Here is a 16,045-nt window from a genome sequence, read left to right as displayed (position 1 = left end):
CCTTCTCCTTCAACGATCAAATGATCTGTGACCACAACAACATCTTCTTGCACATGGACGTCGCTATCCTAACAACTGCCATGTCTCTTTCATACTTCACCATTTCACGTTATCTCTGGTCTTCACTACAACCCTCAAAGTACAAGGATGGATTCTCAGGGAGACTGGATATCCACAATAGATGGCTACCTAATCATTCATTGAGAGTTTCAGACAGAGGGACAGAGACAATACAATAACAAAGAAAACTGGAAAGACTCAGCAGGTCAGGCAGCATTGCTGGAAATAATTTGAATTAATGTTTCAAGTTTCTGAGCTTTTATCAGGAAAGGTCATTGAACTGAAACATTAAGTGCATTTCTCTCCTCAGCTACTTCCTAACCTGCTGAGATTTTCCAGCTTGTTCTGTTCTTATTCTGCAAAAATCTGCAAGAATTTCAATGTCCCCAGGCCCAAAAATGCTTGAACCTCCACAAAGGTTATACCTCCCTCTTTCAGGTGTAATTGGTAAAATTTATTTGTCCTGAAAAAATAATTTTATCATAATGGAATTCTGTTAAACGATAAATCAATTAAATTTTTAGGCATCTTTTAAAAACTTTTTTTTCAAAACATTTTAGTTTCTACCATCACCCACAATGTATATTACAAACTTTTAACTTGCTCCATATAAACAGTTTTGAAGTTAGTGTACCTCAATGCTGTTTGGTCCTGTTTGTGTCCCTATGAAATCCTTCTGTATGATTGCTGCTCAGACAATTTGATGTCATTGCACTAGTTCCACGTATGAATGCCCAGTCAAGGTCATTGCAATTAGCTATTGCAAAGTGCCAGAGGTGAAATTCTGACCAGAGACATCACTGGGATTCACCGAGTTATTTCATGGTCAGTGATAAGTGCCCTCACTTTATTGTTGACTGCAAAATCTGCTGCAATGCCTTTAATGTTGATGCAAACTACTTCACAAACAAGAAACTTGATGCTCAACCAAGGAAAGAGAAAGGTGACCAAACGCCTAGCCAAAGAGTTTTTCAAAAGAATCCTACAGAAAGGGCTGGAGAAGCAAGTTAGGATTTAAAAATTGATTTCAGAGTTTGAGGGATGTTGATAAAATGAAGAACACCAAACAGAGGAGATGTAATGGGGGGAGAACAGGCGTATGACTGAGGGTTTCTTCTTTGGAAGGTTACGGGTTTGAAAAATGTTATGGAATTAGGAAGAAGTGAATTTATGAATTTGAACCCCAATTAAATCTGATTTCAGTTGTGTCTAGCATCAAAAGCAAATTGACTATCAAAAGACTATCTTAATTGTGTGTTATAAATGGTTAATGGAATCGTAAAATCCACGTGTCACTGCCCTGCCAGTTCTTCACTAGAAGCCATTCCTCAATGTTTGCCTCTCCCTCTATCATTACTGTGCCTCAATTTTTATAAATGAGTTGATTTCAAGTTATCAACATTTCTCTTAAGTTGCAATAGTTTCTGCCTCACTGTTCCCTACCGCAAAACATCCAATGTACAGTAACATGAAATGTCTTCTGGCCAAATTCCTCACTCTTCCTAAATTGATGGTTTATTGCTGCTGACTCCTCCCCAATATAACTCCAATCTAAGTTGAGATCAAAATAGAAAAGCCAAGAAGCTGTGTTTATTTATAATGTACTAAAACAGCAGCGACTTTCGATATATCAGTTTGTTATTCCATCCTGATTTGGTTAGACAGTATCCCGGAAGACTTCAAAACCAGACAAAAGCAAAGACAGAACAGAAGAAATGTTTCAACGCAAAACTGCACGATGCTGCCTCTAAGAGTTTTGTGATGTTTTGCACCGAGGCCAAATGAAAACCAGATTCCTTGCACTCATTTCTCCTACGAGTCACGTAATGTGTAATACGACCCGGACATATCACCCATTGGTATTCGCTCAAGGCAGTACCTGGGGCTCCAGCGGAATTTGCATTCATCCCCACTGTAAACAAATGCAAAGAGAAGCAGGCAGATGATGGAAACACGTGCTAGAGGACAGCCTGCAGGCTGGGGACTTCCTTTTACGTTTTGCATTTTTGTGGTCTGATAGCAGCCAGCGAGTAAAATCCTCGACTTGAAACTTTCAAATATCCAAACACTTTGCTGAGTGCAGCTTGCAACTCGAGAGAGAGGAGAGATTGGCGAGACATTCTCCAAGCCATTCGGGGTTGCTCGCTCTTCCAATGCCAACGGATATTTGAATCTTAGCTTGATACATATAAAAAACTTCAGAAGAAACCCCAAGAACGTGTGTTATTTGGGAACTCTGAATATTGGTTATTGTAGGAAATTGATACCTACCCAGACATCTACCATGAAAGCAACATAGAAACATCAAAACACCGGTATCGCTTTATTAGCTTTCTGGAGTGAGGACATTGTTTCCTGTTTATTTTAATGAGCCGTTTCGCCGCCAAAATGAAAGGTAGGTTCAAAGTTAGAGCGAAATTTAAATAACTCGAGGAATATCTTATCCCTTCCTATATTTAACGTGAGGAATCTTAGATTTCGATGAGCGCGTTGACGTGTATTGTATTCATGCTCAACAACAAGATATAGTTACATACTGTTCATTTCATTGAAAATTAATTGTGTGCAAAATCAGTGTTCAAAACATTAAGTATCACCTTACTCTGGTTAAGTGATTGGTTTTGTCAACACCAGCAAGTTGTTTGTATGACATGAAGGAGTCTTCTCTTGAATGTTATTTTTTTCACTGAACTTTGTGGGGGTCCGGATTACTTGGCGCCCTGTTGGGTTTAGTTGCTGTTTTTTCCCCTGTACTGGGGGTCCTACAGAAGTGATCGATTAATTCATGATTCATAAATATCAATGAATAATGATGAATAACCTTTCGCAAGCTGAATTCTCCACATCCCTCGATCGAGTTGTTTACTCGACATTCTGAAAGCAGGCATTTTGACCCCGAGTTTTGCAATGTCCTTTAATTTGTTTCTCTTAAAAAAACATCTGGTAGTAATTATATGCCAGTGGTCCGAGACCTGTGTTAATGTTATTTGGCTGCTTATAGCGGCTCCCAAATCTCTCTTCAGTAAATGCACTAACCAGACTTTCCAAAGGAAAACATCTATTGAACTAGAGCTGGAAGTGTCCCTGTCGAAAGTTGTCTTGGCTCCTTCATGAACAGCCCCACTTCTGTTTTGACTCACACTCTTACCTGCTCACTGCCCGTGACTTGATGGATTCCACTTAAACTTACTCATCAAACTGTGGAGATTTCTGTTAAGGATCTGTATTGTTTAAATTTACAATCCCAGCAATATTCAGACTCGATATTGCATTGAAAGCACGTAGTTCTCGACGTTACAAGTTTTTTTTTGTTAATGCAACGGTTAACAACTTCATCACTCTGTAAACACGCTCAACAGCGCCAGAAAAATTTTCAGCGATGTGCAAAACGTAACCTGAATCGGATTGATCCACAGACAAGGGAACCTACATTGCCAGTGTGATAAGTGAACTTCTTGTAATTGGTTGGAAGGGAGGAGGGGGACAGCACTGGGGGTTGCTAGCCCCTCATGATATTTTAACCGTTTGACATGCTGTTTTGGTTGCATTGCACTTGACAGCAATTTTTTTAAAAGCCAGAATGACAAGACTGGGGCAACTGATATCCAACGCCGGTATCTTCCACCTGATCTGTTTCTTCCCAAACAAGAGTTTCTTTTGAATGTATGGGCAAAGGGTTTGAATGTCCAATAATCATAGAATCCCTACAGTGCGGAGCAGGCCATTTGGCCCATCAAGTCCACACCAACCCTCCGAAGAGGATCCCACCCAGACCCACCCTATCGCTGTAACCCTGCGTTTCCCATGGCTGATCCACCTAGCATGCATCCCTGGGCACTATGGGTAATTTAACCTGGCCAATCCACCTAGCCTGCACATTTTTGAACTGTGGGAGGTATCCGGAGCACCTGGAGGAAGCCCACGCAGGCACGGGGAGAATATGCAAACTCCACACAGACAGTTGCTTGAGGGTGGAATTGAACCCGGGTCCCTGGCACTGTGAGGAAGCAGTGCTAACCACTGAGCCACCATGCTGCCCATGTCCTGTTTCTTCAACTTCATTTTAATTGTTCCTCCCCCTAATGTGTCAGTTGTTGGCTTCTTAGTAAATTTATCTCAGTTTTGAGGTATTGGAAGGAGGTTACTATAACGGACAAGTACCAGATCGAACAGCTGATATACCCTTCAAATTGAATTGTGGATAAACTCTTATAACCCACACTTCAGAATCAAACTTGTCAGCATTTAAAAACAAAGGAAAATTATGGGTAGCTAACATTTCTGAATTTGAAGTGGAAGTGGTCCTTCAAAGCTGTGTTAACTGACCTGAAATGATTGACAGGCATCATAAGTGCTAAGCAATGACCACCTTCAACTCAAGAAAATCAGACCATCTCCCCTTAACTTTCACTAACATTGACATAGCCAAATCTCTCTTACCAACATCCTGGGATTATCATTAACCAGAAACTGGAGAAGCCATATAAATGCTGTGGTTACAGGAACAGGTCAGAGGCTAGCATTCTGTGGCAAAAAAGGAGCTCACTTCCTGACTCCCTAAAGCCCAGCCAGTAACAACAAGGCACATATCAGGAATGTGATAGAATATTCTCCACTTTCCTGAATGAGAGTAGCTCCAACAACACTCAAGAAGCTTGGCACCATCCTGGACAGAACAGCCTACTTGATCAACATCCCATCCACCACCATCTTAAACATTCACTCCCACACCATATAGTGGCACTAGTGTGTACCATCCACAGTTACAGTGTAACAATTCATCAAGTGTCCTTCAATAACACCTTCCAAACCCATGAGCATTACCAACTAGAGTTACAAAAGCAATAAATACATGAGAACAGCACCACTTGCAGGTTTCCCTCCAGCCACACACCATCCTGTCTTAGAACTAGACCACTGTCCCTTCATCGTTTCTGGATTCAAATCCTGGAACTCCTGTCCTAACATCACTGTGGACGTATCTACACAAGATGTTCTGTAGTAGTTCAAAAAGAGTAGTTAAGAATTGCAATAGACATTTGCCCAGCCTGTTACATCCTGTGAAACAATAAATAAAAAACAAGACCATGACCCCCACTCTTCTTCTGCTTTGCAAAAGGCAGAAATCCATCACCACGTTTGAGTTTCTAATTCTACCTGTTGAGAAATACAGTTTAGACTATGTGGAGAGCAAAACACTCCTCAGGAACTAAGGAAGGGTCACCGGACCTGAGACGTTAACTCTGACTTTTCGTCACAGATGCTGCGAGACCTGCAGAACTTTTCCAGCAACCTCTGTTTTTGTTCTCTTCAGGAACAAATCCCATTTACAGAAGTTCAGGGAGCTTGGGTGAGGGTTGGTAGTGATGAAGTTTAGATATCCCTGATTTGCATGGAATGCTGCCAAACTAAAGCAGGGTACTTGTAAGCAACGCTCTCATTCACCATTGAGGACCATCCTAAGGGTTTAAGTGTTCTGCATTTTGTGTATGTAAAAGGGAAGAATCTCACACCAACACCTCCACATTGCATTAGCCAGAAAGACTGGAAGATTTTGGACACCCCTAGCTTGCCTACTGGATTACGTCAGGTGGTTGACTTTCTTCTGAATTTCCATCATCAGGTGTGTGATCAAGGAGTCATCTTGACCTACTTCCTGCCCAAGCAGCATCATCATGAGCTGTTCACTGGGTAACAGTCAATTGCATTAAACATTCACTCCCTCACAACATACAGTGGCAGCAGTCCACTGTAGGTGAACAACAGATATCAAAGCTCCTCACACAGTCGCTAGTTGGATAACACAACCATAAGACAAGGTTCCTCACGGTAGACTGGTTAGCAAGGTTAGATTGCATGGAATACAGGGAGAACTAGCCATTTGGATACAGAACTGGCTTGAAGGGAGAAGACTGCTGCCGCACCCCATTTCTGAAGATGGGTCCCGTCCCAAAACGTCAGCTTTCCTGCTCCTCTGATGCTGCCTGGCCTGCTGTGTTCCTCCAGCTCCACATCTCTGACTCCAGCATCAGCAGTTCTTACTATCTCTGTGGTGATGAAGGGTTGCTTTTCAAACTGGAGGTCTGTGATTAACGGTGTGCAACAAGGATCAGTGCTGGGTCCACTGCTTTTTGTCATTTATATAAATGATTTGGATGTGAACCATAGGCGGAATGGTTAGTAAGTTTGCCAATGACACCAAAATGGGGGTTATAGTGGAGAGCGAAGAAGATTACCTCAGAGTACAATGGGATCTTGATCAGAAAAGTCAATAGGCCGAGGAGTGGCAGATGGAGCTTAATTTAGATAAATGTGAGGTGCTGCATTTTGGAAAGGTAAATCAGGGCAGAACTTATACGTTTAATGATAAGGTCCTGGGAAGTGTTGCTGAACAAAGAGGCCTTGGGTACAGGTTCATAGTTCCTTGAAAGCGAAGTCGCAGGTGGACAGGGTAGTGAAGAAGACATTTAGTATGCTTGCCTTTATTGGTCAGTGCATTGAGTATAGGAGCTGGGAGGTCATGTTGCAGCTGTGCAGGACATTGGTTAGGCCACTTTTGGAATACTTCATGCAATTCTGGTCTCCCTGCTATAGGAAGGTTGTTGTGAAACTTGAAAGGGTTCAGAAAAGATTTACAAGGATATTGCCAAGGTTGGAGGGTCGAGCTATAGGGAGAGGCTGAATAGACTGGGGCTATTTTCCTTGGAGCGTCGGGGGTGCTGAGGGGTGATCTTATAGAGGTTTATAAAGTCATGAAGAGCATGGATAGGGTAAATAGACCAGATCATTTCCCTGGGGTGGTGAGTCCAAAACTAGAGGTCATAGCTTTAAGGTGAGAGGGGAAAGATTTAAAAGGGACCTAATGGGCAACTTTTTCTTGCACAGGGTAGTGCGTATATGGAATGAGCTAGCAGAGGAAGTGGTGGAGGTTGGTAAAATTACGATAGTAAAAGTCATCTAATTGGGTGTATGATCCAACCAGAGGATGCTGAGACATCACTCATTTGCATTCTGGCAGTGGGCTTCGCAGAGCGCAGGTGTGAGGGTATCGTGGAAGAACCTGCTATTGATGACCGGTGCCTGGGACCTGCATGTGTGAAATAAGTGTCTCCAGTTGCAGCTTCTGGAAACCCAAATTGTGGAATTGTCGTGGCATCAGAGGACACTGTGGCACATTCACAAGGAGGGCAGTGTCGTGGATAGCACGTTTAGAGAGGTGGTCACACCGCAGATTCACGCTCCACAGGCAGGTAGGGACTAGGTGACCACCAGCAGAGCAGGAGGGCTAAACAGGCTGTGCAGGAATCCCCTGTGGTTATTGCCCTGCAAAACAGATATACTGTTTTGGATACGTTTGAGGGGAATGGTCTCTCAGGGGATAACAGCAACAGCCAAATTAATGGCACCATAGTTGGCTCTGCTGCAGAGGGAGGGAGAAATTGGCATAGAAATGCTATAGTTATAGGGGATTCAATCGTAATGGGAATATATAGGTGTTTCTGTGGCCACAAACGGGAGTCCGGGATGGTATGTTGCCTCCCTGGTGCTAGGGTCCTGGATGTCTTGAATCAGTTGCCGGACATTCTGGAGGGGGAGGGTGAACAGCCAGTGGTCGTGGTACACGTTGGTACTAACAACATAGGTTAAAAGAAGGGGATGTGGTCCTAAAAACAGAATATAGAGAATTAGGAAAAAAATTGAAACGTAGGACCTCATAGGCAGTTATCTCAAGATTACTACCAGTGCCACGAGCTAGTCAGAGTGGAAACAGCAGGATATATAGGATGAACACGTGGCTGAAAAGATGGTGTGAGGTTTCAGATTCATGGGGCATTGGGAACGGTTCTTGGGGAGGTGGGACCTGTACAAACTGGACGGGTTACACCTGGGTGGGACAGGGACTGATGTCCTTAGGGTGGGTGGGGGCTACTTGATAGCGTGATTGGAGAGTGTTTAACTAGTGTGGCAGGGGTGGGAAACAGGAGTAGGGCAGTAGATGCAGAAATTGGGGGAGAAGTAGAAACCAGGGCAAGCATGATTAAGAACAGGCAGAGAAATGCTGTTGAAAAGGGTAGGGGAGGTGGTCTGAAATGCATGTGTTTCAATTCAAGAAATATAATTGCCAAGATGAACTCAGAGCATTGGTTAGTACTTGGAACTATGACACAATTGTGATTATGGAGACTTGACTTAAAGAGGGACAGGATTGGCAGCTGAACGTCCCAGGTTTTAGATGTTTCAGGTGGAATAGAAAGGGATGTAAAAGGGGTGGGGGAGTTGCATTACTGGTAAAGGAGCATCTCACAGCATTACTGCAGGAGGATGCATCAGAGAACTCGTGCAGCAAGGCAATACGGGTAGAACTCAGGAATAGGTAAGGTGAAATCAAAATGCTGGGAATATACTACAGGCCTCCCAATAGCCAGCAGGAGATAGAGGAGAGAATACGTAGACAGTTTTTGGAGAGGTGTAAAAAGAGCAGGGTTGTTGTGGTGGGTGATTTTAACTTCCCCTATATTGACTGGGACACAATTCATACTAGGGGCTTGGATGTAGCAGAATTTGTAAGGACCATTCAGGAGGATTTCTTGCCACAGTATGTAGTCAGTCCAACCAGGGAAGGGGTTATACTGGACCTAGTTTTGGGAAAAGAGCCCAACCAGGTGAGTGAAGTCTCAGAGGGAGAGCAGTTCAGGAGTAGTGACCATAAGGTACTCATGGATAGGAATAACAGCAGTCCTCAAGTGAAGGTATTAAATTGGAGGAAGGCGAACTACAACAATATTAGGCAGGAACTGGAGAGTGTTGATCGGAGGAGGCTGTTTGAGGGTAAATCCACATCAGACATGTGGGAGTATTTCAAACGGCAGTTGGTAAGTGTTCAAGAGAGGCACATTCCTGCAAAAATGAAAGATAGGTATGGGGTTATGTGAACCTGAGATGACCAGGGATGTTATGACCTTGGTCAAAAATAAAAAGGAAGCGTACGTAAGGTCTAGGAGGATGAGAATTGACAAAGTCCTTGAAGTATATAAGGAAAGAGGGAAAGAACTTGAGCAAGAAATTAGAAGGGCTAAAAAGGGTCATGATAAGTCGTTGGCAAACAGGATTAAGGTGAATCTTAAGGCTTTTTATACATATATAAAAAGCGAGAGGGTAGCCAGGGAAAGGGTTGGCCTCTTCAAGGACAAAGGAGGGAATGTATGGAGCCAGAAGAGGTAGGTGAGGTCTTAAACAAATACTTTGTATCGGTATTCACCAAAGGGAAGGAATTTGTAGAGGAGATCTCAGGGAAAGGATTGTCAAATTTCTAAGCTAAGTTGCTATTTAAAAGGAAGAAGTGTTGTGTGTCTTAAAAAGTATTAAGATAGGTAAGTCCCCGGTCCTGATGGGATCTATCCCAGAATATTGAGGGTTGCAAGAGAACAAGTTGGTGAAACATTGACAGACATCATTGCATCCTCTTTGGCCACAGGTGTGGTCCCAGAGGACTGGAGAATAGCTAACGTTGTCCCATTGTTTAAAAATGGTAGCAGGGATAATCCGGGAAATTACAAACCTGTCAGCCTCACTTCAGTTGTAGGGAAACTTTTGGAAAAGATTGTCAGGGACAAGATCTATAAGCATTTAGAAGCAAATAGACTGATTAATGATAAACAGCATGGTTTTGTGAGGGGGAGGTCATGCCTCACTAACTTGGTTGAGTTTTTTGAGCAGGTGATGATGACTGATGAGGAACAAAACAGTGGATGTTGTCTACATGGATGTCAGTAAAGCCTTTGACGAGGTCCCTCATGGCAGACTGGTTTAGAAGGTGAAGTCACATGGTATTGAGGTGAGCTGGCAAGATGGATACAGAACTGGCTTAGACATAGAGACAGAGGGTAGCAGTGGAAGGATGCTTTTTGGAATGGAGGGCTGTGACTAGTGGTGTTCCACAGGGATCAGTGCTGGGTTCTTTGCTGTTTGTGATCTACATAAATGATTTGAAGGAAAGCGTAGCTGGTCTAATTAGTAAGTTTGCAGACGATACAAAGATTGGTGCACTTGCAGATAGTGAGGAGGATTGTCAGACGACACAACAGGATATAGATCAGTTGGAGGCATGGGCAGAAAAATGGCAGATGGAGTTTAATCCGAACAAATGTGAGGTGATGCATTTTGGAAGGTCAAGTATGGGTGGAAATTGTACAGTTAATGGCAGAACCTTTAGGAGTATTGATATGCAGAGAGATCTGGGTATGCAGATCCACAGAAGGTGGCAGCACAGGTAGATAAGGTAGTAAAAAAGGCTTATGGCATGCTTGCCTTCATTGGAAGGGGCATTGTGTAAAGGATATTCAAGTTATGCTGCAGCTTTATAGAACTTTAGTTAGGCCACACATAGAATATTGCGTACAGTTCTGGTCAGCACACTACCAGAAGGATGTAGATGCTTTGGAGGGGGCACAGAAAAAGCTTTACCAAGATGTTGCCTGGTATGGGGGATTTTACCTATGAAGAAAGATTTGATAGACTGGGTTTGTTTTCACTGGAATGCAGGAGGTTGAGGGGCAACCTGATAGAAGTTTATAAGATTGTGAATGGCATGGATAGAGTGGAAAGAATGAGGCTTTTTCCCAGGGTGGAGGGATCAATTACTAGGGGACACAGGTTCAAGGTGCGAGGGGGGAAGTTTAAAAGAGATGTGCGAGGCATGTTTTTACACAAAGGGTGGTGAGTGTCTGGAATGTGCATCCGGAAGAGATGGTAGAAGCAGACACAATAGCAGCATTCAAGATGCACCTGGACGAATACATGAATAGGAAGGAAATAGAGGGATATGGATCCTGTAAGCGAAGATAGTTTTAATATGGAAGGGCAGAATGTGTAGGCGCAGGCTTGGAGAGCCAATGGGCCTGTTCCTGTGCTGTATTGTTCTTTGTTGTTTGTTCTTTGAATAGGAAGGTTTTGGAGGGATATGGGCCAAATGTTGACAAATGGGACTAGATTAATTCAGGATATCTGGTCGGCATGGACAAGTTGGACCAAAGGCTCTGTTTCCATGCTGTACATCTCTGACTCTATGACTCTAAATCTATGCATGCTCGGCCAGTATCCTCTTCATCATAGCATGGATTCCCAATAAATCAATGATGGGTCCATGGCACTAGATGGAAAGTGGGCCTTCAGTAGCAGGTATTTGTTTTTTCCATAACATAACCGTGTTTGTACTGAACCGTGAATATGTGAATGTTTGATCATATTCATCATCTCTTGCAGGAAGTTTGAACTAGAATAGTTCACATTTTCCCTTATGGGATCCAAAGAAGGACATTATATTTTGGTTCTATAATCAGAAAGTAATAGGTTAAAATGATGCAGGAGGCATATTTTTTAATGAAATTCCAAAATCCTGTGACAGTTACCATGGTGAGGAACTATTTGTAGACTCTCCTGTTCATTTTCAACAATTTATTTTGAAACCATATCCTGAAAATTATTTTTGGTAATGTTTGGGTATGAGCACTTAATGGCGTGAAACTTTAAGGAAGATTTTGGCATTGAAAAGTATTGGCAAAGGATAGAGAAACGTGGGAAGACTGCTATGAGTCAAGGACTTATTTTTGGTCAGAGTTGATGATGAGGAGGAGGTTGATGTTGATGAATGCTGCTAAACGCACTTACTTCTTTAGCATTGCTTTGTCAACTAATTTAACAGATGTGATATTCTATTTTAAATTAATGTGTTAACTTTTGTTAAAGTAACAGAGAAGAATGTTTAACAAACTAGTATGTTATTCACTAATAGTACCAACAGTAATTTTCTAAACTTAGAGTAGTTTAGCAAGAAACAATGTAGCCTTTCAATGGCTTATCCACAGATTGATTGCTTCTTAATCCTCACCAGCCACTTCCCCTGACTTATGCTCCCAGAAAAGATTTCTTGGCCAAGTTCGTTAGATTGTTCTTTCACAATTCCAGCTTCCTAGTTATTCATTGGTTCTCAGTTCACAGCAATACTTCTAAGCTACTCATTTTCTCAACACAATAGATGTGCCAGTAAAAAGCCTGACTCTGTTATTGCCTAAACCAGAAGCAGAAAATGTGAGAGAAACTCAGCAGTTCTGGCAGCATCTGTAGAAATAGAAACAGAGTTAATGATATGACACTTTTTGAGAACTCTTTAGTCATGGCTGACGCTCCAGTGCAGTACCACTTTTCAAATGAGACACTAACTTAAGCCCTAGTTCTGCCTGATTTATAACATCACATTGCATTATTCTGAAGAAGGGACAGGAAGTTATCACTTATATCTTGGCCAATATTTGTCATTCAGTCACCAAAGAAAAGTTTATCTGACCATTATTAAATTGCTGTTGGTGGGATCTTGACATGCACAAAATAGCTACCCTTTCCTACAATACACAGTGATTATACTTCAAGAATAGTTGACTGGCTGAAACACTTCGACAAGTTTGAAAAAGCACTATCTAAATGCAGGTTTTCCTTTTCTTAAAATCCATCAAACACTTGCTGTCTATGCTGTAATCTTCCAATCTGCTTCTCAGTCCAGGATCATCCTGAAAATCAAATACAAATCCCAGTATCTTTCCTCCTCTACCAGCATCTCATTAAACCTTTCTTTACCCATTCTCTTTACCTCAGCTCTAACAGCATGCTTATCAACCTCTTTGTTCCTAAGATGAAGACAATCACTTCATCTCCTTCTGACTCAGACCCCCTTCCTCCTGGCCAAACCTCTCATAATGTCCAATCTAGCCCTGAACCTGTGACATATTCTAATTTCTCACTTACTATCATCCATTCCCTCTCCAACCTCAGCTTGTCCACGAAATCCACCTGATGCTGTCTGGAATCGATTCCCACCAACTAATTTCCCTGTTTCCCTTTGTCGTTCCAATATTCCCTTTCTCAGGTATTCTCCACATTTCTTTGAAAACTATTAGTATCAATCCCTGAGAAAGAAACCCTTAACCTCTCAAATGCTTGCACGAGTCGACACCATTTTCAAACTTCATTTACTGTTCAAAAGTCTGTGAATATGCTGTCACCATTTTAACCAATGCTCATTTTTCCCACATCTTCCCTAATCCTTGAATCTGTCTAATCAGGCTTCTGCCAGTAATACTTCTAATGGAAATCCTCTAACAGATGGTGGTACACCATCACTCCTCATCATTCCTGATTTCACTCCAATTTTAGTTGTGGAAAATCCCGCCATCTTCCTCAAATGCCTTTTTTCTCTTAAAAACCAAAAGAACTGTGAACTCTAAATCAGAAACAAAAACAGAAGTTGCTGGAAAAGCTCAGCAGATCTGGCAGCATCTATGAAATCAGAGTTAACATTTCAGGTCCGAGTTCTGAGGGAAGGTCACCGGACCCGAAGGTTAACTCTGATTTCTCTTCACAGATGCTGCCAGACCTGCTGAACTTGTCCAGCAACTTCTGTTTTTGTCTCTTTTCTCTTGTAGAGTTGTACTAGTCTTGCTTGATTTCATGCTCATCCAATGGGCCTGAGCATCTCCAACAATGCAGCCCTCATTAACCTCTACATTCCTTTGACGATCTATCCTTATTGTTCGTTATCTGAATACTGCCCCCACCTCTGGCAACATTATCTGATGGCAGGCTCCACCAATGGCATGCAGCTCTACCTCTTCACCACCTACCCTATCTCATCCAGTTCTGGATCAGTTGCAAAACTCTCCAGTTGAACATAGCTAAGATCAATATTTTTGAAGCTCACTACTTCTCTGAATATTGTTATTGATTAAATCCCTTTTTCTATCCATTGTATCAGGCTGCACACTTGCTAACCTCTTTGACCCAGCATTAAGTTTACAGCCCACTAGGATTTTCTTCACAAAGACATCCCATTTTGACTTCCATCACCTTGGTCGTCTCTGCCCATCCTTACCCTACTGTTGTTGAAACTCTCATCCACATCCTTCTCGCCACCAGAAATAATTATTCTGCTGTTCTTTTTGACCTACTGAAAGGGTTAATATAGCGCAAACATGTCTGGACAAGCATAGGGAGTAAGCAAACTCTGACCAACAAGGTTTAGCACAGCACAAGCATGCCTGAGCATGACACGGAGAGAATGAATCATGACCAACAGGGTAAGCAAGCAGCCAAGAACAAGATGTGGGCGGACTCTGAATAAGAAACAAATATTCTATCAACCATATTGTACAAACTTCGATGTGACCACTTGTGCAGCAGGTGGATCATGTGAACACTGATATCTGTTAAACTTTGATACTATAAAATACACTGTAAATGTTCTTCTGTGTCACTGGAGAGATGTTGTTCTGTCCTCTGGATCCACTGCATATGCTTGAGTAAAGGAGACCAGCGAAAAAATACCTCAAGTGGCTAGACTAAGTTATTCTTCCCACTTCACAACATGCCCATTCTGTATCCCTCACAAATGACAGGTCATCCAGTGCTTGGCTGATTCTATGCTATTGTCCATTCATGTATCACCCCTCTGCTTACTAGCTTACATTATTTCTCACAACTATAATTTAAGATATATTTCTCAGTTGCACCATCGCTCCATATCTCTGTAACCCTCTTCAGTCATAAAATCTTCTGAGGACTATTTGTTGCTCAGACTGAGGCATCTGTAAATCCGTTGTTCCATTGTTGTGAATGTGCTTCAGTTTTCCAGGCACTAATGCCTGAAGTTCCTTCCCTATAACTCCAGCCTCTTGCTATATCCTAATTTTCTTATCCTCCTTTAAAACCTCTCTTAAAACTCATCTCTTTGACCAGGCTTTTAGTTATCATTCCTAACATCACCTCCTTTGGCTTGTTGTTGATTACATCCTGGATCTTGAGAATTCTTTGTTATTTGTTCGTGGGATGTGAGCGTGGCTGGCAAAGATATTATTTGTTGCCCAGCTCTAACTGCCCCTGAGAAACACCCAATAGCTCTGACTTTAATAATCATAAAGTGCTTTGAGAGCCTGGTCATGGCCCATATCAACTTCAGTCTCCTAACCTGCCTCGATCCCCTACAGTTTGCCTACCGACATAACACGTCCACAGAGGATGCCTTATCCCTCGCCTTGCACTCACCCCGGAACATCTGGACAACAAAGAACCTACGTCAGACTCCTGCTTGTTGACTACAGTTCTACCTTCAACACCATTATCCCCTTCAGACTGATTTCAAAACTGTGGGACCTTGGCCTCAGCTCCGCCCTCTGCAATTGGATCCACAGCTTTCTGACCCATAGGCCGCAATCAGTGAGGATAGGTAACTGCACCTCCTCCACAATAACACTCAACACTGGAGCCCCCCAAGGATGCATCCTCAGCCCTCTACTGTACTGCCTGTACACCTACACTGTGTTGTCAAATTCTAAACGAATGCCATCTACAAGTTCACTGATGACACCACCATAGTGGGACAGATATCTAACAATGACAAGTCAAAATACAGAAGGGAGATAGAGGGCTTGGTGACATGGTGCAATGAAAACAATCTGTCTCTCAACGTTGGCAAAACTAAAGAACTGATCATCAACTTTAGAAAGAAAGGAGGAGAACACGCCCCCATCTACATCAACGGAACTGAGGTTGAGAGAGTGAAGAGCATCAAGTTCCTCGGAGTGACGATAACCTACGACCTATCCTGGACTTCCCACATAAATGTGACAGTCAAGAAGGCTAAACAATGCTTCTTCTTCCTCAGGCGGCTCAGGAAATGTCGCATGTCCATAACGTCCCTCACCAACTTCTGCAGAAGCACCATTGAAAGCATACTGTCCGGGTGCGTCACAGCCTGGTATGGCAACTGCTCTGCCAAGGACCATAAGAAACTACAGAACGTGGTGTGCACAGCCCAGACCATCACAGAAGCCAACCTTCCATCCATGGGTAGTAGGAACTGCAGATGCTGGAGAATCTGAGATAACAAGGTGTAGAGCTGGATAAACACAGCAGGCCAAGCAGCATCAGAGGAGCAGGA

General features: G+C 42.6%; 1 protein-coding gene across 1 annotated transcript in view; it reads left to right on the top strand.

Moving 5' to 3' along the window:
• Window positions 1–1,985: 1,985 nt before the first annotated feature.
• The window catches only part of colec12 (collectin sub-family member 12), a 190,774-nt gene continuing 176,714 nt past the window's right edge, over window positions 1,986–16,045 (top strand). The window contains exon 1 of the mRNA XM_048596315.1: window positions 1,986–2,455. Within this exon, the coding sequence (XP_048452272.1) occupies window positions 2,428–2,455 (28 nt within the window). The 5' untranslated portion in view covers window positions 1,986–2,427. The remainder of the gene's footprint in view (window positions 2,456–16,045) is intronic.

The sequence above is a fragment of the Rhincodon typus genome, chromosome 4, assembly GCF_021869965.1.
Source record: "Rhincodon typus isolate 14 chromosome 4, sRhiTyp1.1, whole genome shotgun sequence".
Taxonomy (NCBI): domain Eukaryota; kingdom Metazoa; phylum Chordata; class Chondrichthyes; order Orectolobiformes; family Rhincodontidae; genus Rhincodon; species Rhincodon typus.
The sequence above is the reverse complement of the archived record's forward strand: the minus strand, read 5'-3'. Positions and strand labels throughout refer to the sequence as shown.